This window comes from Hippichthys cyanospilos, chromosome 14, assembly GCF_059441005.1.
Source record: "Hippichthys cyanospilos isolate Australia breed blue-spotted pipefish chromosome 14, RoL_Hcya_1.0, whole genome shotgun sequence".
NCBI classification, from domain to species: domain Eukaryota; kingdom Metazoa; phylum Chordata; class Actinopteri; order Syngnathiformes; family Syngnathidae; genus Hippichthys; species Hippichthys cyanospilos.
Window position 1 is genome coordinate 8240593 of NC_142382.1, and position 23418 is coordinate 8264010.

General features: G+C 39.2%; 3 protein-coding genes across 4 annotated transcripts in view; 2 read left to right on the top strand and 1 right to left on the bottom strand.

Annotated features, from left to right (window-relative positions):
• Positions 1-307: 307 nt before the first annotated feature.
• ttc9 (tetratricopeptide repeat domain 9) lies at positions 308-4542 on the bottom strand. Its single transcript, XM_088433752.1, has 3 exons — positions 3881-4542; positions 2202-2384; positions 308-1093 (listed from the first exon to the last, which is right to left on the bottom strand). Exons 1-3 carry the CDS (start codon positions 4407-4409, stop codon positions 1011-1013), a joined length of 795 nt encoding a protein of 264 aa, XP_088289878.1. The 5' UTR covers positions 4410-4542; the 3' UTR covers positions 308-1010.
• Positions 4543-6944: 2402 nt separating this feature from the next.
• med6 (mediator complex subunit 6) lies at positions 6945-12012 on the top strand. Its single transcript, XM_088433754.1, has 8 exons — positions 6945-6990; positions 7457-7616; positions 9180-9271; positions 9420-9502; positions 10416-10524; positions 10603-10718; positions 10861-10888; positions 11542-12012. The coding sequence occupies exons 1-8, from the start codon at positions 6969-6971 to the stop codon at positions 11679-11681; spliced, it is 750 nt and encodes a 249-aa protein (XP_088289880.1). The 5' UTR covers positions 6945-6968; the 3' UTR covers positions 11682-12012.
• Positions 12013-12884: 872 nt separating this feature from the next.
• Positions 12885-23418, top strand: part of pcnx1 (pecanex 1) — a 29372-nt gene continuing 18838 nt past the window's right edge. For both annotated transcript variants that reach the window (XM_088432533.1, XM_088432534.1), the window contains exons 1-6: positions 12885-13245; positions 15550-15764; positions 18521-18620; positions 19087-19123; positions 19997-20059; positions 21301-22914. In XM_088432533.1, the coding sequence (XP_088288659.1) occupies positions 13093-13245; positions 15550-15764; positions 18521-18620; positions 19087-19123; positions 19997-20059; positions 21301-22914 (2182 nt within the window). In that variant the 5' untranslated portion in view covers positions 12885-13092. The remainder of the gene's footprint in view (positions 13246-15549; positions 15765-18520; positions 18621-19086; positions 19124-19996; positions 20060-21300; positions 22915-23418) is intronic.

The window sequence follows — 23418 nt, forward strand, 5'->3', positions numbered from 1 at the left end:
TTTTGGATCAGTTTTCAAATTACAAACTAGAAATTACAAATTAAACAATAACATGGCCAGTAATTTCAAGACATTTTAAGTAAAATGCTTTTTAGGAAATCATCTATCAATTAAGTTGTGTTTTTTTTTTTTGAGAGAGAGAGTGGGGTGTACCCCAAAGTACGAGTGGTATCGGTGACTACTCCGGAATTGACTAATCATATTGATATCAGTATGAAAAAAAGTGGTATCAAATCGCTATATTTTTTTTTTTTAAATCAGCAATATCGCTTGTTTAATCGACCAGGGGCAAAGAATTGCAGCCATGTTTGGTTGAGGTGTTTTTTTATTTTTTTATTTACACATTTGCTCTCGTCAGCATTAGTGTGCACTTGAAAGTATAATCATCAAAAAAAAATTACCAATAAAACATGATGATCCACTCGCACTGCTGCAGCATTATCACGACAACCATCAATACAAATGATCACAACATAGTAGATCAAATACATACAGTGTGTACTCATATTATATACTCATCCAAGTGCTTTATTTTGATTTTTTTTTTTTTTTTTTGGGCATTTCTACATATGTGATATGTATCTTTGTCATTCATAGTGGCAATGGTGTGCTTTTTGGTGGACTGCCCATACAAACGACATGCGTTTTCCTTGAAAGCACCACATCAAACAGAAGTAACGATAATGCATTTGACTCATCGGCTCCATTTTGAGGGCAGAGGGCAGCTGGAATTCATAACAAACACACACTACAAACTCCTATGTTTTTTTTCTTATTATTGTTGTTGCTGTGCTTCCTCTCCAGCTTGTGTTTGGTTTGGCAGGGGTTGCAAAAAAAAATAAAATATCGGAACCCTTAAATGTTTGAGATGTGCACAGGCAGTGTTCTGAGTGCCATCGGAACATTCCTTACTGCTAGACAATGACAAGTCTGGGCGGCACACAGTGAGGGGCGGGACAGGAAGTGGTGATGAGTTGGGAAAGTCATCCGTGATTGTCTTTTTTTTTTTTTTATGTGGCGTCTTTCTTTTCCCTCTGAGCGTTGCGGCGGATCTTCATCTCCGTCAGCTGGATGTAGCGGATCACATTGGTGTCTGCAAGTGCAGAAAAAAGAAAAAAGGGGCTTTTCGGAAGCTATTTCCCAAAAAATTACAAAACTGTAATTGTATTTCTTTACATTCATATTTATTAGATTTTATGTTCATGGTATTTAATTCAGTTTTGTCTGCATTTTATTCATTTGGTTTTACTTTTTTTTTTTTTTTACTGTTTTACATTTTATTTCATTGTTATACTTATATTTTATTTCCTTTGATGTCAGATTTTATGTATTTCTGTTGTTTTAATTTTTTAAATATATTTTAGGGTTCTTCAATTACAGATTTATTCTATTTTATTTTTTGTCTCTTTTTAAAAAAAGTTTTTAAAATACAATTCACTTTTCATCTTTACATTGTTGCTTTTAGATGTTTTTTCTTTTTGTATGTATTTTTACAGTTATATTTTAATGATATTTTTGGTTCTACATTTACAGCTTTATTTTATTTTTTGCCTCATTTAAAAAAACGAGTTTTTTTATCATTCATTTTTATCCTTGCATTTTATTCATGTTGTTTTTACATTTTATTTGACTTTTGTTTTTTGTATTAGATTTTGTGTATTTCTATAATTTACATTTTTTAAATATATTTTGGGGTTCTACATTTACTCTTTTATTCTATTTTATTTTTTTGTCTATTTAATCTATGCATGTATTATTTTTACAGTGTTATTCAAAGTTGGTCTTAATGTTTTGTTTTATGCTTCATATTTTTAATATGTGACACATTTTTGCAAAATCAGGCTTATGTCTGAAAAATGAAATTTAAAAACGTCTTTTAATCTTTTAAATCGACACTTACTTCCTTTTACAATGATATGACATACATTAAAGTAGCTAAAAAAAATTACTAAGGTACAGAAATTTGAGAAAACATATTGAACATCTACTTATCCCTTATTTTCACACACTTCAATAACAATTTGGACCTTTTGGCTGCTGGAAAGTGGAGATCTTAAAGGGACAATGTGTTTCAGAACGTTTTTCATTTAAAAAAAAAAAAAGACAGATTTCATTAAAAACGAATCCATTTTTATACATTTCAAAAACTTCCGTTTTTTAAGCACTACTGCCATTGAATTCACACAGTGTGAGTTGTTCACCTGAAGGCTCCTGCTTGTGAGACTCCTTCAGGTAGTAGAGGGCCTTCTGGAAGTCCCCCAGGTGGTAGTAAGCCACGCCTGAGCGGTACAGGGCCTTAAAGTTCTTGCCCTCCTTGTGAAGCACCTTCAGGCAGTACTCCTTCACGCGCTCGTAGTTGACCAGCTCCATCTGGAGAAGGCAGGCTGAAGAAAAAAACAGTGACCACCGTGAGTCATTCTGTCGAGGAACCGTTAACGACCGGTTGGACTTTTCATACAGCAGTGTGGAGTGCAGTGGATTTAGTGGGCTGGATTGCTGTAATGATGCCTCATGACAAGAATTCTTGTGGAGCAAAACAAATTTGGTTCTTGCAAGGTTGTCTTTGACGTTTATAGGAAAATGACGGGTTCGTGGGAGATGCAAAAAATAACAAGTCGGATTCTAACGAAATTGATGCTTGTAAAAACGGGTTTACAAAAATACTGGACAATGTCGTGTTTCGTTGGAGAGGGAATTACGGTCTGTTTGCTGACTGGATGAAGAGCAGCATACATGTAACTATTTATGGTTAATGTTGGTGTTTATTTATGTATGGTACTTTGTTTCAGCTGTAGTTTTGTTTTTGATGATTAGTGACTATTTTGTAATGTTGTGAAGTGTGATATGATGTAGTGTAAGTTAGTTTGTAGATTAGAACTGCGGATTGGTTAGTTTGATAGAACTTTAGACCCTTCAAACTTCATTTCTATTGGTCCACAAAAAAATAATCGACCTAGAGCGCCCTCCTTTGGATCATAGAAGAAATCTGTTCTCATCAAGAAATCTTAATTATGAATAAATATTTTTCCATGAAAAAATAATCGATATAAAGTGTCAGACCCGTTCTAGAAAAAATATATATAAATAAATATTTGTCCATTAATAAATATTAAACACAGTGTTTAATATTTTGGGATTAAAGTAAAGATTGGTATATACAGTATAAATATTTGTACCCCCAAATATAATCAACATAAAGTGATAGACCCGCTCTCAAAAATAAGAAATTATAAATAAATATTTGTCCACAGAATAATAAACAACTTAAGTGTCCTCTTTTGGGATCATAATAGAGATGTTTTCACAAAAATAAATCATTAACTTGATAAGTAACGAAAGGAGGCACATGACAAGTTGGGTCAAACCTGAGAATCTTTGTTAAAAAAAAAGAAAAAAGTTTGTTTTATTTAAAATTTCGAGTATCCTCTAAAGTTGCTTCAAGTACCCCCTTGGGTACTAGTACATCCATTTGAGAACTGATAGTGAACTAAGGCTACAAGGCAAGTGTTGAGTAAATTATTAAATCTACTTGGAGTACAACAATAAATATTTTTGTATTATTACATTGAGTCCAAACCATTTATTTATTCATTTCATGTCATACGGATTGATTTATTTGCTGTTGTTTATTACATAAAAAAACACAAGAGGACCTTGGAGAAATAATTGAGTCGTAAATCGCAATACGAATATTAATTTGTCTCTATAGTGTAATTTATTTTCCTCAGTGTAGTTGTGTATTTTGTGCTGTATTTGACTTTTAGGTAGCGTGCGTGTCATTTATTGCAGCGCAGCCTATTGCAGCGAAGTGTGATCAATTAGTATCATCTCATTTAAGTGCGTTGTAATTGAGTGTAGTAAAGCGTGTCACGTAGCGTACCGGCTAGGCTGTTGTAGCACTCGAGCTCGGCGTTCTCCATGGCTCCCTTCTGCTCCTCGGTCAGCGGGCTGGACTTGCCGATGGCAGCCAGCAACGACTTGGAGCCTCCGCCGTCCGGGTCGCCGAGCACCCGGCACAGCCCCTTCATCTCCAGCAGCGCGCGGTGGTACTTGCCGATGGCCTCGCGGTACTTCTTGTCCTTGTAGCACTGCGTGCCTTGGCATTTGAAGTCCAGCGCCCGCCTCACGGCGTCGGCTGGCTCGTTGTGCGACGGCTGCTTCAGCATGGACGTGCCGCCGCTGGAGGTTCCTCCGTGGTGGTGGTTGTGGTGGGGGTGGTGGTGGTGGTGATGGTGCCGCGGGTGGGGGCGGGCATCTCTGCTCCGGCCGCCGCCGGGAGGAGGCTGCGCGCCCGCCTGGAGCCTCGGGGGCCCGCCGCCGTGGTTGTCTGATGCGAGGCCCCCTCCGCCGCCGCCGCCGCCGCCAACGACGACGTCGTGTCCGGCTTGGATCAAGCTCATTTTCGACATGGATCTTGGAAATAATCGCCCTTCCTCCCTTGATTTTTCACTGCATCCTGAGCCTTTCTCTCCCTCCTCCTCCTCCTCCTCCTCCTACCGCAGATGGTGAGTCCTCTTTGGGCGCAAAGCTGCTGGATGATGCGCACTCTCTTCTGGGTGCGCGCGCATGTGCGCGTGCACGTCCCGATGATCGACGAGCCCATTGGTTGATAAACTGGATAACAAGGGACCTCAAGTTGACCAGGAATGCTTTTTACGGGTCATGGTACAAACAAAGATATGATTCTTTCTTTCTTTCTTTCTTTCTTTCTTTCTTTCTTTCTTTCTTTCTTTCTTTCTTTCTTTCTTTCTTTCTTTCTTTCTTTCTTTCTATCTATCTATCTATCTATCTATCTATCTATCTATCTATCTATCTATCTATCTATCTATCTATCTATCTATCTATCTATCTATCTATCCATCCATCCATCCATCCATCCATCCATCCATCCATCCATCCATCCATCCATCCATCCATCCATCCATCCATCCATCCATCCATCCATCCATCCATTTTAGAGGTGTTGAATCGAACAAATCCCTCACAGACAATCTGCCGCTTACCACATCCACTTTATGACCCTGCACAGTGCAGGAAAGCTGCTACATGCATAATATTTTGCACTACATGATATTTTTGCATTATCTTCCTCATATGTATACAGTTTCTTCCACTCAATCTACTCCACAATATGCTCAGAATGTAAATCTGTTAATTTATTAGTGATTTATTATTACTGCCTTCATCGCTCTTTTTTTTGTTTTTTGTTTTTGTTTTATTGCCTACCTTGTTATTTGCTCAATTGTGGAATGTCGTCTGCTCGGGGAAGTGAACAGAATAATAATTTCATTGTGTAGTGTTACTATGCATATGACAATAAAACTCTTGAATCTTGACTCTTTTTTTTTCAGATTGACAGTACAATGACTCCTACCTTGAGTAGTTTCTGTTACCGATACCAAGTGCCGATACCTTGATACCACTCGCATGATACATGTTTTTTTTTTCAAGAGAAAATAATAATGACAGATTTTTCTTTTTTTTGAAGAAATAACTTTTATATCTCAACATAGCATTTTCCTTAAAATCACATTGACTTGTTGGCAACTTTATCTTCATCTAACTTCTAATTCCTTATTGTAGGACGCCCACAAGAGGCCTCCTTCACGAGAATTGAGTCGTGAAGCGCTCTCTGTAAGAGTTGCTGCATGTAATATGACAAACTGTGAAACAACAACATCTTATGTTTAGATATTTGTAAATCTGGCCTGGTTTTTGGTTGTTTTTCATGCTCACATGATGGTATAATTTTTCAACTTCGAGATCATGAGGAAATAGCATTGGAGGTTGTTTTTATTTTTGCGTGCTAAATCAGATAAACATCTCCTCCAGGCTTGTCCTTTCTTGCCCGAGCAGCTGTACAGTCATCGTGCTATCAGACAGACACGAGACCATACGCTACACGAGTCCCCAGACAGCCTATGTTGTCATTGTTTGTGCAGCATGATGTCTTTGTGTGTGGAGTAGTGCAAATGTAAGTTTTTGCTGATTGCAGCACATGTGTTGGCAGTGTTGCATGGCAAAAGACATTCAGATGTCCTTGATTATTATTTGTTGATGTGGGGGTCTGTAGTTGCACCCCCACCCTCCCCTTGCAACGTGACCACCATTCATAAAAAGAAGTTTATTTCTTATTGTTCATTCATTCAAAAGCAGAAACAAATGTGAGGGTGTAAGGGACAATTTATATCATAGGAACGCTTTTAACTCAATGTAAGTCTAAAGGTGATAATTAAATATTCCCTTTTTGGTGTGTGCAGCCTTGTCACATACTGGTAGTGGCAGTGCTGGTGAGTTCAGCTGTGTTTTGGGCGTGTCACTCAGATTCCACAGTCCCTCTTGACCACATTACAAGGCCTGGGAGGGCTGTTAAGTACTGTATGAGTGCATATAGAGCCGGCAGTTATATAAAGACTGTTTTTATGTCTCCCTATGATACCGTGGCTTTGAATAGATAGCTGTTGTCAATCAAACAACAATTTCAGAGGTAGAGGAATGTTTTGAGTTTAGTACATTTTACATTTATTGTGAACCCTCAGGCTTGGAGAATGCAAGGGTGTTAATTACTACCCTTTAATGTTGTTCATTTCTATAATTTGACTCTTATTTTACGGTACTTTTTTTTTGCTGGTGGCGTCGACTCGTTATATTATTAATACCGGTCATTTAGAATAGCTTGTTTTTTTGTTGACATATAATCATTAATAATCAACATTGCAAAAACCAATCTTTGTCAATATAACATAGAATAACAACATAACAAAACATAGTACAACAACGCAAATATGTACAAACACTCAGACATTCCAGATAATTATGACATCCTTATATCAAATAAAAGGAGACAGACTTCATCTAAACATAGAATAGCTTGTTCCGGACCCCTTGACACGAAAACCTGACGTCATCGTTCAGCGACATGACCATTACTTGCCTACGCCATCTTTGTGCGACCGCTTATTTACGTCATGGCGTCGGTAGATTTCAGAGGTAGCTACAAGACTGGCTTTTATTACAATTTAAATCAAATACACTTGGGTGTTTGTTTTGCAAGTGAAGATGAGCGAACGAGTTAAAGACTTCGTTCAAGTATATTGCTAAGAAATTATGTATTATTGTCGTTCGTTGGTTGTTTAGGTTTTTTGTGTTAGCAGCTAGCATTGGCAGAGCTATTTTAAATGCTGATGGGTCGGAGACAAAAGTTTTTTTGCCTCACTAGTTTACCTTTAAAACTCACCCATTGATGCTTTTAAATATAATCGATGTTGAAAGTCATAACTGTTGCATTATTGCATTTATGTGATTATTTCCAAATGAGGATATGTAGATTTAAATGGGCTCTTTCGTTTTATCTCTCAAGTCACTTTCCAATCATCTTTCTTATAGTAGTCTATCCAGATATAACACACGATATTTGGATTAGATTTTACTAAATGTATTTTGGTTCACTTGGCAGACAATCTGCTGGGAATATCCTGGGTAGACAGCGGCCTGGTGCCCATCCTCAACCCTGGAAATGTACTCGACTACTTCTCGGAGAGGAGTAACCCTTTCTATGATCGCACTTGTAATAACGAGGTTGTGAAAATGCAGCGGCTCAGCCTGGACCATCTCAAGTATGTTCATCTCTATCACTTTTGATGAATTGTCTATTGAAAAAGTTGTTTATCCAAAAAAAAATAGAGAGAAAAATCTTCCAACGCACTTTAAAAGCCTCTGAAATCCTTCAAATTCCGTTTATAATGTTCCAGTAATTTCTGCACATTAACGTTAGATATTACTTGTGTATATCGTGAATATGTGTGTGTGTGTGTGTGTGTGTATATATATATATATATATATATATATATATATATATATATATATATATATATATATATATATATATATATATATATATATATATACACACACACACACACACACACACACGCACACACACAAATATATGAGAAACTTGCCAACCAATCAGACAAGTGGTTCCCCAATGAGCATACAAAAAGTAAAAGGTCGAGGTGATAAAATTACTGTGTGTGTGAGTGAGAGGGAGATATATATATATATATATATATATATATATATATATATATATATATATATATATATATATATATATATATATATATATATATATAAAGATTATCACGGTTGTCATTGTAAAGTCTCTCTGCCCAATGTTAATGTGTTCTTGGTAATTTACTATAATAATAATGTAATAATCTTGAAATTTAAGAGAAAAAAATCAAAGCAAAACTGGGATGAACCATTAAAATGTCATCAAATTGTGTTTTATTTATGTTGTCAAATGTGTTCTAGATATATTATTCATTATAAAACATTCCAGTCTGCACTAGGACACAACAAATTGGAAATCATTCCTTAATTGACACAAAAATCTGAACTCAAATTTCCCATTGAGATAAATTAACATTCAAATTTAAAGCCACACATTCATAGCAACATTAAAACAAATTAACTTTGGTAGATGATGTTTCAGGTATTAAATGTAAACTTAATGGAAAAGTTGTTCTTAGGTTGAGGCTCAACAACCATTTTTGCCCAATTTCATCTGTTGGGATGTTAATTTTTTCAGATTTTACAGCATTTAAATCTCAGATCATTTCGTTACCCATGAATGGAAATTATTCTTTGTTGTTCCTTTAACACTTTCCGAAAGTTTTAGGTTTATATCTTTTTCCTATGAATGTGTATATTGATATGGACACTCATGTACACACATACTACTTGCTGGTTTTTTTTTTTGCGTCCATGTCATCTTTGTGATTATATTGTTGGCAGTGTTTTTACTTTTAAGCTGTTTGTATATTTTATTTTCACCTATTTTAATCTCTGTGTTTTTGCATTTATTTTGTTGTAAATTAGCTTCCATTTATTTTTTGTCTTTTTTTTGCTGATTTTTTATGCATATAAATGAATATATGAATACCATAATTTTCATTTGTGGACACTTAAGCCTGGTTTTGAAAACCCATTACATAGATCTTTATTAATTTATTTATATACATATGTGTTTTTGTATGTAGTTGTATTTAAACCAAGTGATATACATTTAGACTGTAAAAAAACATAAAAAACACAAATTAAAAAGTAGTGATGTTGTTTATATCTCAGAGAAAAATATGTGCGTGGGTGATATGTGTGTTTCGTTGCTTTTGCAGTCAGATGGTGGGAGTTGAGTACATTCTACTCCACGCACAAGAGCCCATTCTCTACATCATTCGCAAGCAACAGAGGCAGTCGCCCACGCAAGGTGAGCACCATCTACAGACCATGCATTATTATTATAATTTTTTAAACGCCATAACAGGATCACTAAAGGATTTATTATGCCTGTGTTTTGTCATATGGCAATTTTTATATTTGATCCCCATCTTCTCGTCCTGTCTTCCACCAACTAGTGATTCCCTTGGCTGACTACTACATCATCATAGGAGTGGTCTATCAGGCCCCGGACCTCAGCACGGTCATCAGCTCTCGAGCGGTGAGAGCCATTCCTGTAAATTGCATCCACTATTGGTGGGGGAAATGGACTAAGCCCCGTCGTAAATACTGTAAATCTGCTGGAAATCGATGCCACAAAAGGTTACTAATTCCCATAGATGCCAGAAGATGGTGCATTTATTTTTATTAGTGTCGAAATGAAAGTTACTTCAACAAAGTTCTTTGACTACAAGATGCCTCAAGATCAGGCAAAGCACTATTTTTTTATCAATGAAATTAGAATATCATAAAAATATTTGATTGAAAATAAGCAAGTAGCGTAGAACATTTTATTTTTAAGTTGAAAAAAGTATAAAACATGAAAAACAAGCAAGTAATAGACAAAAAATCTGCAGTTTTCATACTGAAGTCTTGGGGGGAGAAAAACATACAATATGTTAAACTATTGCACAAAAAGCAGCAATATTAGAAAACGAGTACTAGACACAGGTGGACGTTTATTAGAACCTCCCCATCTACCTCTGAAATATTTGCATAGCTGTAAAATACATACAAAATAGCAGAAAAAATACTCAACAGCAATTATATACAGTAGGGCAGCATTTGATGAAAAATCCAGAAATATTACAAAGTAACATTTGTAGATTTATTAGCTAAAACAAAAACATTTTCTAAATGTATTTATAGATTATGTATAATATACTGTATGTAAAGGTAATATGTTTGTTATGTGTTTTTTTAGGGCTTCGTTTTCAAATACCGGTATTTAAAACTATACACAATAGACACATGCCGTAATTACATTTTTTATTCATTTTTTATGATTTCTTTTTCATTTTATTACACCTTGCTCCCTTTTTAAATGTAAATGTATCAATGTATTAACTTTGACACCATTTTATGACACCTTTTCATGCCCCCCCCCTCCCTTTTTTTTTTTTTAATCATTTCAGCTTTCTGCCGTTCACGGCATCCAGTCTGCATTTGACGAAGCCATGTCCTACTGTCGCTACCATCCCTCCAAAGGATACTGGTGGCACTTCAAAGACCAGGAGGAGCGCGGTGAAGCATCTTCACTCAGACGAACTTCACACGAATATGTTGCCAAACACTCAAGACGAATAAATGATGTTTTGACAGAAAAAAATAAGCCAAAGTCCAAGAAGAAAGAGGAGCCGGGTTCACTGTTCCAGAGACATCGTGTGGACACTCTGCTTTTGGACCTAAGGTCAAAGTTCCCGCCAACCTTCTACCAGGTATTTTTGACTCTTCGCCAGTCTACTTCTTGTTCTCTCAACTCAAGACAAATACTCGTCAAATTGACAAATCATATTTTTAAATAAGTTTGGTAAGTTCAGGCACAACTCTCTTTATCGTTTGTTCTTTTTGCAATTTCAGCCCAAGCCTGGGGAGAAGCCCATTCCTGGTAGGATATTGATTATGTTGATATATCACTTGTATTTGAACTTTAATAAAAAAAAAACATACAATTATCTTGATGATGTAAACCACAATTTTCAAATTGCAAAGGCTCTGAAAACAATTGTCAGATTTATTTATTAATATTTATTGAACATTTATTGAAGATGGCAAAGAAGTTATGGTTTAACATATAATACAATACATACAGTACATACTAACTGCCCAACACACTCATAACACAAGTAGGAACAAATATAAGTAAATAGCAACATTTATGCTAAGCTTTGATTACTAGATTATTACCTTTTCTTTAACACTTACATGAATTTGTCACTTGTTCTTGATTTAACAGGTGATGACAATGATGATAGAATTAAACTGAACAGAAAAACGTCATGTGAATTATGAGAAAAAAATACAAAGGAAACAATACTGAACAAAACATACAATTTCCACAAGTAATGCATTCTTTCATCATTTCAAACACACGGATTGGTCACTTTGAAAAAATAATCACATATTAAGTCAAAATCGCAATATTGAGGGGAAAAAAATCTGCAATTTCATTATTTTGCCCAAATTGTTCAACCCTAATCAATACTTTGACAAACATACGGCTAAACACATAAGAAACGTATATGAAAATGTGTGTCGCAGTCGAGGTGAAAAAAGAGCCCGAACCTCTCCCGGAAACGGTCAAACAAGAGGAAAGAGAGCCGGCGGCCAAAGCCTCCGCCACTGCAGCAGCAACGCCGGCCAGCAAGCCGCCTCCCGAGAAGCGAGCGCGGCTCCAGTGACATTATAACAACCGGGGAGGGGGGGCACTTGGGCCTTTTATTTCCACTTTGTGAGCATGATGAGCAAGAGTTTCCTGTGTCGGGCGTGGATGCTTCTCACACAGCATTATTGAATAATGATAAATAATATGTAGGGATGAGTGTAGTGTGGATGTTTGGAGATATTTTTGATGACCAGCATTTTTGCATCCAGGTTCAGTTTCATACCCGCCAGTCTTTTTTTTTTTTTTTAAATGCAGGAATGATGATTTCTCATTAGCTCCTGTGGGAATCCGAGATTCCTTTCCTAATTTCATGGACTATTTATCATTAAATGTGTCATGTTATAGTATCCCAGTGCACTTGTATTATTTACCATAAGCATTCACTGGAAAGTCTTATCATTCAGTTTTCAATTGAAAAATCACATATCAAGCAGAATGTGCTAGTTATGATTGTTGCACTTTTAGGTTTTATAAACCCTGTGTCCAATGTAATAATATGAATTCAGTCTACTCCTAATGCCCCCCCACAATGTCAAAATGAGCATAATTACTTTTAGGAGATTAGATTAAAATAAGATATAAAAGAAATGCAGAACTTTATTGGAAAATAATGCAAATAAAATCCAAAAATGTTACATGAAACCCAACATGAAGAAACACCAAGACTAAACGTGGGGAAATTTGAATGCGTGTATTTCACGCAATTATTTTGGTGCTATGAAAAATAGCTAACGTTTCGTGAATATTATTGCTGTGGCTCTATCTGTACAACCATTGTTTTCTTTTTGTCTATTTTAATTTGTCTAATCGTTTTCTGTGGTGTCAGTAAAACTGTTTTTGTGCTTTTCTCATATTTTTTATTAAATATTTTTGTATAGTCTTTGAAGTATTTTAAGCGTGTTTTAATATATATGCCGTAAATATGGACAAAAAAATAATCTTCAGTATTCACCAGTAATACACAAAAGTAACACTAGATGTCGACATGACTTTTTCTCGAAACTAAAAAAAAAAAAAATATTGTCATCAACTTGTAACCTCAACTGTTTTAGAATAAAAGTATTTTTCGTTCCCTCAAATAAATGCACGCACGTTGGAATCAACATTTATGACAACATTTTCCAAAAGACTAGCCAACTCCCCCTCTTCTTCGACTATTATGTGACAGAAGCCATGAAGAAGAGCGTCCTCGCAGGGCGTGGTGGGATATCACAGTCCTCCGGCGGAGGGCTCAAAGCAGCAGCCGAGCTCCCCGGCTTGGTTTGAGTCGGCCGACTGGGGCTAGCTAGCGGCGGCAGTCGAAGATGCCTAGGCCAGCGTCTGTCACTAACATCACGGCGCCGTTCGTCCTTTAGTCGTCGGCGACGGCGTGTTTGTCGCCCATTCCGGCCGCGGTAGTTCCCGTCGTCGGTCCGCTAAAGCAAGCCATGGGCTCGCAGACCCTCCAGATCCTCAGGCAGGGGGTTTGGGCTTCAGTCACCGGCGGGTGGTACTACGACCCCGACCAGAATACGTTCGTCAACGCGCTCCATCTGTACATCTGGCTCTTTCTGCTATGCTTCCCCTTCACCCTCTACATGGTGAGCTCTCTATTTTTATTTCTTCTTTTTTAACCCCGCCATTTTATTCGACAAACAAGGGAGCTCGCTCGCTCGCCTCCCCCCGGCTGTGGGTCCAGGTTAGCGGCCAATGGGACACTACAAGCCTCCCTGGTCCCTGTCTATTATCTGGAGCTTATACAATGTAATGTGCCGTTAAAGTCCAGCAACACCACGAAATGCCCCTTTATGCCTCCAAATAGACCGTTGTTTTTAATATGTGTGTTCTCTGAGCCAATTCAAGTGGCTAAGTTGTTTAAAATAACGCCTCCTTTATATGTGTAACGCAGTCTTATTTAGACTTATTTGGACTGGAGTTACTTCCTGAATTTTTAATAGCACCTTTCGCTCTGAAATATTGGGTGGAAATGTATTAGAATGCTTAAATATTATTGAAAAAAAATGTAACATCAAAATATTACATGAATATTACACAATTGAACGCCCAAAAGCACAAAACAGTAACATCAAAAGCATAAGTATGCATGCATAAGAAGGCGAATTTGCTTAACTTAGAATATTCCGTGTACATCTTCAAGTAACTAAAATAATTAATAATCTTTGACACATTAGTATGGCAGCAATTACAAAACTGTTATTAGTAAATCTTAACTACTCTTACGACTTGCCCCCAAAAATGTATGAACAATATTTTAATTTCTTTGCTAGTTTTAAGTGATTAAATTCTTCAAAATAATACTTTATTTTCATGTGGCACCATGCAATTTAAACTGGACCTGATTAGCAATAACCACATGTTACTGCATATTTGCTTACACCCCGCCTTCCCAAATATTGGTGCAAAAACACCATCATTGGAGCAAACACATATTTGCACAGTATTCACTTTTTAACTACCCAATTGATCGAGTGCCAATACATTTAGCAATTTTGATGTATGTAAGTTAATTTAACATAATGGCAAGAAATTATCACCAGATAACGATTTGAACTTTTTAGAGAGTTCTTTTTTTTGTCTAGATTCGTTCTTATGGCTAATTATTGTTTTGATGTGTAATTTACAATGCAGCAGAACAGCCTTGAAAAGAATGGTGTGTGTGTTAATACCGCCCCCGTTTCATCTAGTTGTTGTCCTAAGTTGCCTCTGTAACTTTGAGAAGCATCTAACAGTCATCTGTGACTTTTTTTTTCTAAACCCCTTGCTTTGTTTTTGCTGTGTGCTTTGACACATGGGGTGGGCAATATTTGTTTGTGCACATTCTTACATTGTAATTACACCCAACACAGTTAGAACAAAATAGTCATTAACTGTACAAAACATAGCGGTAGCTTGTGATGCAGGGGTTTTTTACTGTACTTTTACAACAACTACTGATTTTTCTTAGAGAACAAAGAATATATGCCTGTGAGTATTTTGATTATCTGTATAAATGTTGTTGTTTTTATTCAAATATGAAGAATGTCAAATATATAAGAATATCAATGGTATTTTGCATTGTTTGTTGGTATTTAGGTAAGCAGAATCATGTTTAGTGAAATAAGCTAATTTAATGATAAAACACTAGGGGTATGGCACACTGAAAAGATGTGTGTTCGATTATGGTTCTGGCCGACCTGTGTGGAGTTTGTATGTTCTCCCCATGCCCTTGTGAGTTTTCTCCGGACACTGGTGCATGGAAGGTATATTGGTTAAATTGTCGATTTGAATGTAAATAATTGTTCATCCCTAGTGCTAATTCATTAGAAAATGTTCTTAACGCCTTGTCTTGGTAAGCCTATCCTAGCTGACTGGAGGGAACAAATGTACTGTAATAACCATGAGACAAACATATTGTTTATATAGCTTTTTTTATTCCATATCACACGTGAGGTCAGATTGATCTGGAAACATGACTGCTGTTTCCTAAGAAATTAAAATAATGGAAAAATTAAAAACACTCTGCAGTCATTAAAATCTATTTTTTTAAAAGCTCAACGCTGCCTAAGATTTCTATTAACCCCCCCAGTGTCAATTTCCAAGGCGTACTAACTTCTATATTGAGGGTGTTTCAAATTAGTTTGTGGCTCGCCTTCTATTCCGAGAGTGGAAATCCACCGGTCAGCTCTGTGGTTTATAACCTGAGCCACAGTTAATAGCAGCGCCAATGGATGCAGAGGTTATTCCAAGTCTCGTGGCAGGGGAAGTGGATGTTGGCTGGGGTGGAGGGGGGGGGGGGGGGTCATATACCTACAGGTGCTCGTCTACACTCGGCTACTGTTCAGCGAGCTCTGTTGCTAACCAAAACAGCAGCCATCAAACAGCCAAATGTCCTTGTTTTTTGGCAGGCGTTGCCGTCCACCATGGTCATCGTGGGCATATACTGTGGTGTGATCGCCGCAATGTTCCTGCTGCTCAAGATGGTCAATTACAGACTTCACCATGCCCTGGACGAGGGCGAGGTGGTAGAACTTCAGGCCAAAAAGACGCAAGGTGGGCGAGGCGGCACCGAAGGGGTGCGCGACGGCGGCGGCACTCGACGTCAGGACAGCAACGGCCCGGGGTAAGTTTGGGTCCAGATACCCCTCGCTAGATTTAGACTTTTGCCTTTTTTTTTTTCCTCTGACCTCACAGACTAAACCAGTAACTGAATCTTTGGTTACAAATATTATACTTACAATTCAAAATAAAGTCCAGTTTTTGAATAAAGGGATGGAAATTAAAACTAATCAACAAAATCAACAGATGAATCGATTATTAAAGTTATCATTAGTTGCAGCGTTAATCGGGACTGAATGTTGATGACACGTAAACAAACACATGTAGAGAATGTTATCAAGTATAGTAAAAGTAATGTGTCCATTTTATTTATTGAACAATGAAGTTGTAGCAAGTCTTAAAATACAAGAAAAATGTGAAAACTGCAAGCCCCCAATAAGACATTTAAAAAAAAATACTTGTGGCACCACTTCATCAACAAACCATCCAATTTTACATTCGATTAGACAGTTAAATTGTCATTTATTGTTTCATCGGTAAAGGCAACACATCATCACCAAGCTGCCCAATTTTTTTGTTTTTTTTCTTTTGGCGGCATGAGTAGCCCGTCTTGCTTAAGAATGATATATTTCCAGCCCGGTTGACCCACAGGCCTAAGGAAGAAAAGGTTTGGAAAGCGTCCACAGAGTCACTGCTGTTAAATTCCAGAGACTCAAATGGCCTAAACAAGGGATACTTGGATACAAAATTCCCTGCAAATTGCATGTGGTCACATTTAGAAAGAACAATAGTTGCTTTTTGGCAGAGCAATGGATGATGGTGAAGAAACGACCCAGAGATAGGAACTGTGGGCCAAATATATTGCTGTCTCGTACTTACTTTGGGTTTAAGATAACTGCCATGTCCATGTTTGGCATAGAAAGGGAATGAAATGCTAAACAGAAAAGGGCTTTTCTTATTTAAAAAAGATGAAAAAAACTGCTAGCATTCCTTTCTCCCATTCATGCAAGATGCTCAAATTTGATGCATACTTGTTCTGGTACCACAGTCGTAACACAGAACACACAAATCATCTTTTCTTGTGCCGTCCATTAATAGGGAAACGTTCCCTTTCAGTATTCTACTTTATGAATACAGACAGTAATAATTATATGTGTAGACTGTTAATATTTATAGTTTGTCCATTATTTTCATGTTTCATTGCTAATTTATGCCTTCTGCTCTGTTCGTTTGGGCCATCAGAGGACAGTGTAATAGAGAAAACTGCGTTATGTAAAGAAGAGTTTCACAATGAACTGAAACAGCTGTCTGTTGCTGCAGGTGTTTGTTTTATAATATTCATCACCTAATGGGAAGTCTAGTCTAAAATTTTATTGATTATATATGATGTATGCTCCCCTTTCTAATTTGAACATTCCATTCTCAATTATTATTGCATTTGTGAAATATGAATTAAGGAGCAAGTCATCTCAGGGAGCGGCCATTATGACATTATCTGTCGTCAACCATTTACAGCTCACCTGTTTTATGGTGTTTGGTCATTTGACTTTTGTTAGCCGAGTCGTGATTGGGTGTTGTTACCCAAACTCTTAGCAACTTGTGATGTCATTTTTATTAGACAGTAAGTGGCGAAATGGCCACCAATGAGATGGACAAAAACAGATTGCTTTTGGTGTTTCATTCATATTCCGCAAGTACAATATTATTAAGAATACCGTGTTTAGACTGGTGTAGCAGCATGCAACAAGGATCATTTTGACTCATTTCCGCTATAACTGCTGCCGTTTCAATACTCATTTTGTTAGACTGTCATTAGCACATTGCCTTGCGGGTAAGCGTTAAGCTAACTGATTAGCATGACTTACATTCAAAAACTTAAACTGGCAATAGCAATAAAAAAGTAGAAGGCAAGTCCTTGGTTTCTTTTTTTTTGGTACTTGTGGAGTTTGATGCCATTTTTGTGCTGAAGTTGACAAAAAAGAAGAACAAAAAAGTGACAGCTTCTAAGTCGAGACACCACAAAATTTTTACACAAACTATAAAAAACAGTTTTCCATATATTCTTATTAATGTTTTTCCATCCAGTCAGATAGGAGGTAGAAGGAATGAATACCAGTGAGGTTGCTGTCTTTTATTACCCTTGACCCATCCAAATAGTGACTCATTTTGTCATTACAGCGCGTGGCGGTCCTTAGCTGGACCCTTTTGGAGAAGCATTAAAAAAAAAAAAAACTCCCTGCTTTGCCTAGGCCATCGTTTGCCTCCTACATCTGGAGTCCAGGTTTCTTGGAGTTGATGTTGTGCACTCATGTTAGTGGAGGTTTTGTTGTTGTTGTGCGCTCCATGTGACCGTTTTCCGGGATGTTTATCTTCGTCGCTTGACCCCGGTTATGAAACATCCTCAGCACTGGGAAATGATTTATAGACAATCCCTGGCAGACTGTTTGTTTTTTGGTCATCACGGCCCGGTTGAAAAAGCACATCTGTTCTAAAAATAGACCCTGCCGGTTACTTTACATCACTTGAAATCTCATTACTGTCCCTTATTTGACTAGCAGAGGCTGCGAGAGACAAACCCTTTTTGGAGTTGCGCAACCTTTTTGCCCTTCATTCAATCAGCTTGACTGATTGAGAGGATGAAGATGAATGACGCGTAACGCCGGTTGACAGTTGCAACTGAGCATTAACATGATGAATGACTGACCAGGACAGTGAATTACACAAACGTTTGTTTTTGTGTGTGTGTGTGCGTGCGTGTGTGTGCGTGCGTGTGTGTGCGTGCGTGCATGTGTGTGTATGTGTGTGCGCGTGTGCGTGCAGGGACCCTGGAGGGGGGATTGAGATGTCCGACTTTATCAGGCAAGAGACGCCGCCAGTGGACTGCAGCTCACGCAACTCCTACATTGGGATGGAGCAGCAGGTAGTTATTTTGCTATTGTATTGTATTGTATCTTTTTTTTTTTTTTACTTTAGCTTCCTACATTTGAAAACAGGTTTGTATTTTCTACACCGTAGTTTGGCAAAATAAGTATCGGACTGATATCAATATCTGATCAGGAAAACCCTTAACAATTATCGGACCAATATCAATATCTGATTGGGAAAAGTCTTAATTGATTTAACATAAAAGTAAATAAGTCACGAGCTTGGTCAAGGAAGCAATTAAGTTCATAATTTAAGATACCAATGAACCTTTTGAATCTCCTCATCTCGACTTGGCCTCCCTGTCAGCTAGTTTAAAGTTTAAAGAGGAGTGCTTCCGCCACCAAAGGAGAGGATGTTCCACTTCATGAAGCTCAGGCGCCTTGTCAGTTGACCCTGCATGAAGATTTTGCTCTAACAAAGACATGTTCTCTAATTTAACATCTTTTGCATTCCCCTTTCAGACGGCGTCCACCCTCGGGAGATCGACGCGAGTCAAAGGTAACGAAACAAAGATGACCTCCCCCCACCACCATCACAAAGTGCAAAGTCACGCTCTGCTAACGTGTCCGTCTGACTCGCCATGCAGTCACGGGATGAGGCACTCGCTAGATAAGGTCACAGTCACCGCAAGCTATTTGGTATTGAGTGTAACAGACCAAGGAAGGATAATTAGAGAAAAACACAAAAACCTCATGCTGGGCCTTGTTGTTTTACCCCTGTTCTGTAGATGGCAGTAATGCCAGTTGCAAAGTAAATGTAAATGTAACCTGCTCCACAAGTAAGTGATTTTTTTTTTCTTGGCCCAGTGCTTCAGCTTCCCAATGCAGCGAAGAGAATTTTCCACACCTCCTTCCAAATCTGCACTGCAACATATACTAGGTTGCATTACCATCCCTTGGGAAAAATTGCGGGATATCGTATTCTGCTTGACTAACCCAAAAACCTCTATCTAAGCACAACTTCGTGATTTTCCCTTTAGTGCTTGTTAGGCGTAATGAAACTGCCGGTTCCCATTGGGTCCATTCTACTGTCTGCAGAAGAGCTATTTATCCTCTGCTTGCTTCAAATGCAGTGGCAAGCCACCTTGGCAAATGGCACCGCTGTTGAGAAATGCCAATTTTGAAAGAGAATTTTATTTAAGGCCGACGGGATGTTGAAGAGAACATTCCCGAATTAGTGTTGTCTGATTGTGGGATGGTGTTTCTGGGAAAGTGTTAGAGCTCTGTTACTTAGGTCACCTAAAGGTAGCTTGTGCAGAGAAACAAAAGACGGTGGCAGTCAAACAGGAAGGGCAACAACGGCACCTCGCCGAGCGTATTAATAATTGATTCAAGCTGTCATCTCCTAATTGCTTCCCTCCTTTCTTTGCAGATGTGGGAAAGACGTCAGACGACATCAGCTTGACTCTGGTGGAGAGCTGCAGTCATGACCACGGTGCGCACACAATTCTATTTAAAGGGGAGGCATTGGGGAGAATGTCATGTTTTCATGTTTGTGTGTAAATAGAGATTCTCTGGAATAATAAACAAACACCCAAGTACAGTAAATCATTCCACATCTCTCAGGTTCTGAAAATGTGTCTGTGGGCAAGCCAGTTCATTATGAACCAGCTTTACCAAACAGCTGGTCCACAATTATGCTTTTAAATTACAGTAATCCAAAAGGTAAGCACAGCTGCAGTGTTAGCATGAATTAGCATGAGTTAACAGTGTTACCAGCATTATCTTTTGATAATAACATTTATTAGTATTGCAACTAAAAATTATTGATGTAAACGTTATTGTAAAAATTATTGTTGAAAACACGTCATTATTTCAAATTGACATGAACTAATAATAATTTAGTTACTGGTTTGATCCATAACAAAAATGTGGATTTTTTTTTTTTTCCCCAAAGAGTAGCAATTGTTATATTTTGATTCAAAACAAAGATAATCGGGTTGTTTTCATGGAGGACAAATAAAATCAGATATTTACTGTTCATAATGTTTATAAGCCTTTAGATAGTTTCGAATAAATAAAAATATCCAAACAATTTATCAAAACTAATTATTGATAAATTTAATAATCGATTAGTTGACAGTTAATAGATTGTTAAACTTCCTGTATTAGTGATGTTTGTTGTTTCCTTTTTTCCAGACCAATATCGGTAGGTGTACTCAACTCTTGTTATTAAGTACCTATATCACTGGCATTTTAGATAAATACAATTCCCCCCTGAAAAAACTTAATACCTTATCATTAAAAAATACCTCTATATACATATCAAGTTTGAGCATTTACCTTTAAGATTATGCAAAATGAATGGTTATATTCTATTTCCTTTTTCTATGCATACAGAATTTGCATCTTCATGGGCATCTGTCATACATGTATGCCTTCAGTTCCTGATCATAAAATGGCCACAAGAAGGGGAATACTGTACAAATATTGACCATGTCGCATCTACCGGTGCCTTGAAATAATACCGGGTATCAGCACTACACTGATATTTGATATTGCTACTTGCCCATCCCTACTCAATACCAAATGATTTCACATTTTTTATTGATTGTTCAATTTCACACTTATAGGATGAATGATACTCCCAACTATTTGTATGCACTCTACTAAAAATTCAGTTTTGCACATAATGTCCCTTATTAATATGTGACACTTTCTTTTTTGTGTTTGCAGATCTGCTCTCAGACACAAAGATGTACTGCCTGGTTCCCAATGACTCATTCGCATCCCTGCAGCCCTCCACCTCCTTGTGTCCGTCGGAGCTTTCCCGAGACCCGGCCGAGCTGTGCAACTCCACCGCCTACCCCTGCAGCCTCTCGCAAGAGGAGGGCGCCCCTCACGCGTCCTCGCAGTCGCAGACCTTTAGAAAAGAGTCTCGTTCGCGAGGCCTGCCTCGGACATCCAGCTCAGCGGGGTCTGCCTTCCCTGACCCGGGCCTGCCGGACTTTGCACTCTATCCGCCACCCAGGAGGGGCGGACTGGATCCTGTGTGCGAGCTAGAAGCCGCTAGGCCGCAGCGGGGCCAGCAGGACCAAGCAGTGGCCTCCACATCGGGGCTGGAATGTTACAGGCACAAAGACCCACATCAGGTATCCCGCTCTGTCTCCAGAGAAGCCGGAGAGGGCAGCTCAGGTTTGTACCAGGCGGAAGCATGCGGAGGAGGGAAGGGCCCTAACGTTGGGAAAAAATCCCGGCGGGGCGAGCGCAGTGCCGAAAGCCTGCGTAGCCTTAGCACGCGCAGCAGTGGCTCCACCGAGAGCTACTGTAGCGGCACCGACCGGGACACCAACAGTACCGTGAGCAGCTTTCACAGCGAGCAGACCAGTTCCACGCACGTAGAGAGCCTGCTGTCGCTCTCAGGGGACGAGCGGTTGCGGGACCGGGTCGACGCGGTATCCGCCCGTGCCGACAGCAGGACGTGTTCCCGAGGTGGCGGCGACGGCCTTCCCTCCAGGGAGGCCAACAAAAACCCTCATGCAAATGAGCTGACTGCTAACCAGACGGCGACGGCCGCATCCTCTGCACCTCCCGAGCCCGTGGAGGACGGTAGGAGTACGGAAGAGCCAGGCACTAGGACCAATGCTGATGGCTCAGTCGAAGCGGTCCCCGTGGACCGCGTCGCGTCAACCAACCTCGTTCAGAGGACTTGCTCTCTGTCCACCGGCCGCAACGGGCGGCGACGGGCGGGCAAAAAACGAGCCAGCAGTTTCGACGCCAGCCGCCACCGGGATTACATATCAACGCGCGGACTGACCAAGCCTTGTAGTGCCGTTTTCGCCGGGGGTGGTGGAGAGGAGGACTCCAGTGACCACAGCGAACTCAGCTGCGCCTCCAGCCTCCCCTCCGCCCGCCACCTGAGCACAGACAGCTCATCCAGCGCCACTTCACGCTCCTGCCACTCACCCGAGGGCCGCTACCGGGCCCTCAAAGCCAAGCACACTACAGCCAACGTGGCGTCAGAGGCTGGAGCGCGGGCGGGCGGGAGGCGGCGTGCCTCCCGCCGCACCCCCAGCACGGGCAGCGCCAAGACGCACGCCCGGGTCTTGAGCTTGGACAGTGGCACCGCCGCCTGCCTTAATGACCCTACGCGCCTCGGGGCTCCCACCGGGCCCCGGCCCCTCACCACCTCCAAATCGGACCTGGAAGCCAAAGAAGGGGAGGTCTTGGATGCCGCCTCTCTGCTGGGTCGTGCCTGCCAGCTTGAGTCGGTGACGCGCTCCAGGAACAGTCTACCCAGCCAGGCCGTGTTCTCGGAGACTCAGGATGCCGCCGCTGCTTGCCTTCGGGGTATGTAGTAGGCACCTCTGTGAATGCCGACCTGTCCAAACTTTATTGCTGGTTTATGTTTCAAATGGGGCATAGGTGCTGCACTTAGGTTGTATTCAGGATGTTTAAAATTATGACTTTTTGTTGCCATTTTCTTCCCCAGGGAAAAAGTTGTAACTATGAGGTACAATTTGGGTTGAGAACACAATTTTAAATGAAAAAATGGGTTTGGAAGATGCTATTTAAACTATTCACAGTTTTTTTATGCCTGTTATTTTTCAAGCTTAAAAGAGGTCAAGAGGGCAGCAATTTTTGTGCCAAACACTTAATGATATATCAATGTTGAAGAGTTTTGGGGGGTTCAATTCTGATCGTTATTATTATGAATGGTTCGCTCTCCAATGCATTTCCTTACAAAAATAGTGTGGTCCATTGTAATAAAATGACACCAAAAAGCAATTCTAATCTCATTTACAATTGAAATGAAAATATAAATCCAGTAGTATAATCATTTTAAGGGAAAAT

Coding starts and splice junctions, on each gene's coding strand:
- ttc9 (XM_088433752.1), bottom strand. CDS start 4,409: ATGTCGAAAATGAGCTTGATCCAAGCCGGACACGACGTCGTCGTTGGC. Junction 2,385..3,880: donor GTGCTACAACAGCCTAGCCG/GTACGCTACGTG, acceptor TTTTTTCTTCAG/CCTGCCTTCTCCAGATGGAG. Junction 1,094..2,201: donor TCACAAGCAGGAGCCTTCAG/GTGAACAACTCA, acceptor CTGCACTTGCAG/ACACCAATGTGATCCGCTAC.
- med6 (XM_088433754.1), top strand. CDS start 6,969: ATGGCGTCGGTAGATTTCAGAG. Junction 6,991..7,456: donor GGCGTCGGTAGATTTCAGAG/GTAGCTACAAGA, acceptor TTCACTTGGCAG/ACAATCTGCTGGGAATATCC. Junction 9,503..10,415: donor CGGTCATCAGCTCTCGAGCG/GTGAGAGCCATT, acceptor TAATCATTTCAG/CTTTCTGCCGTTCACGGCAT.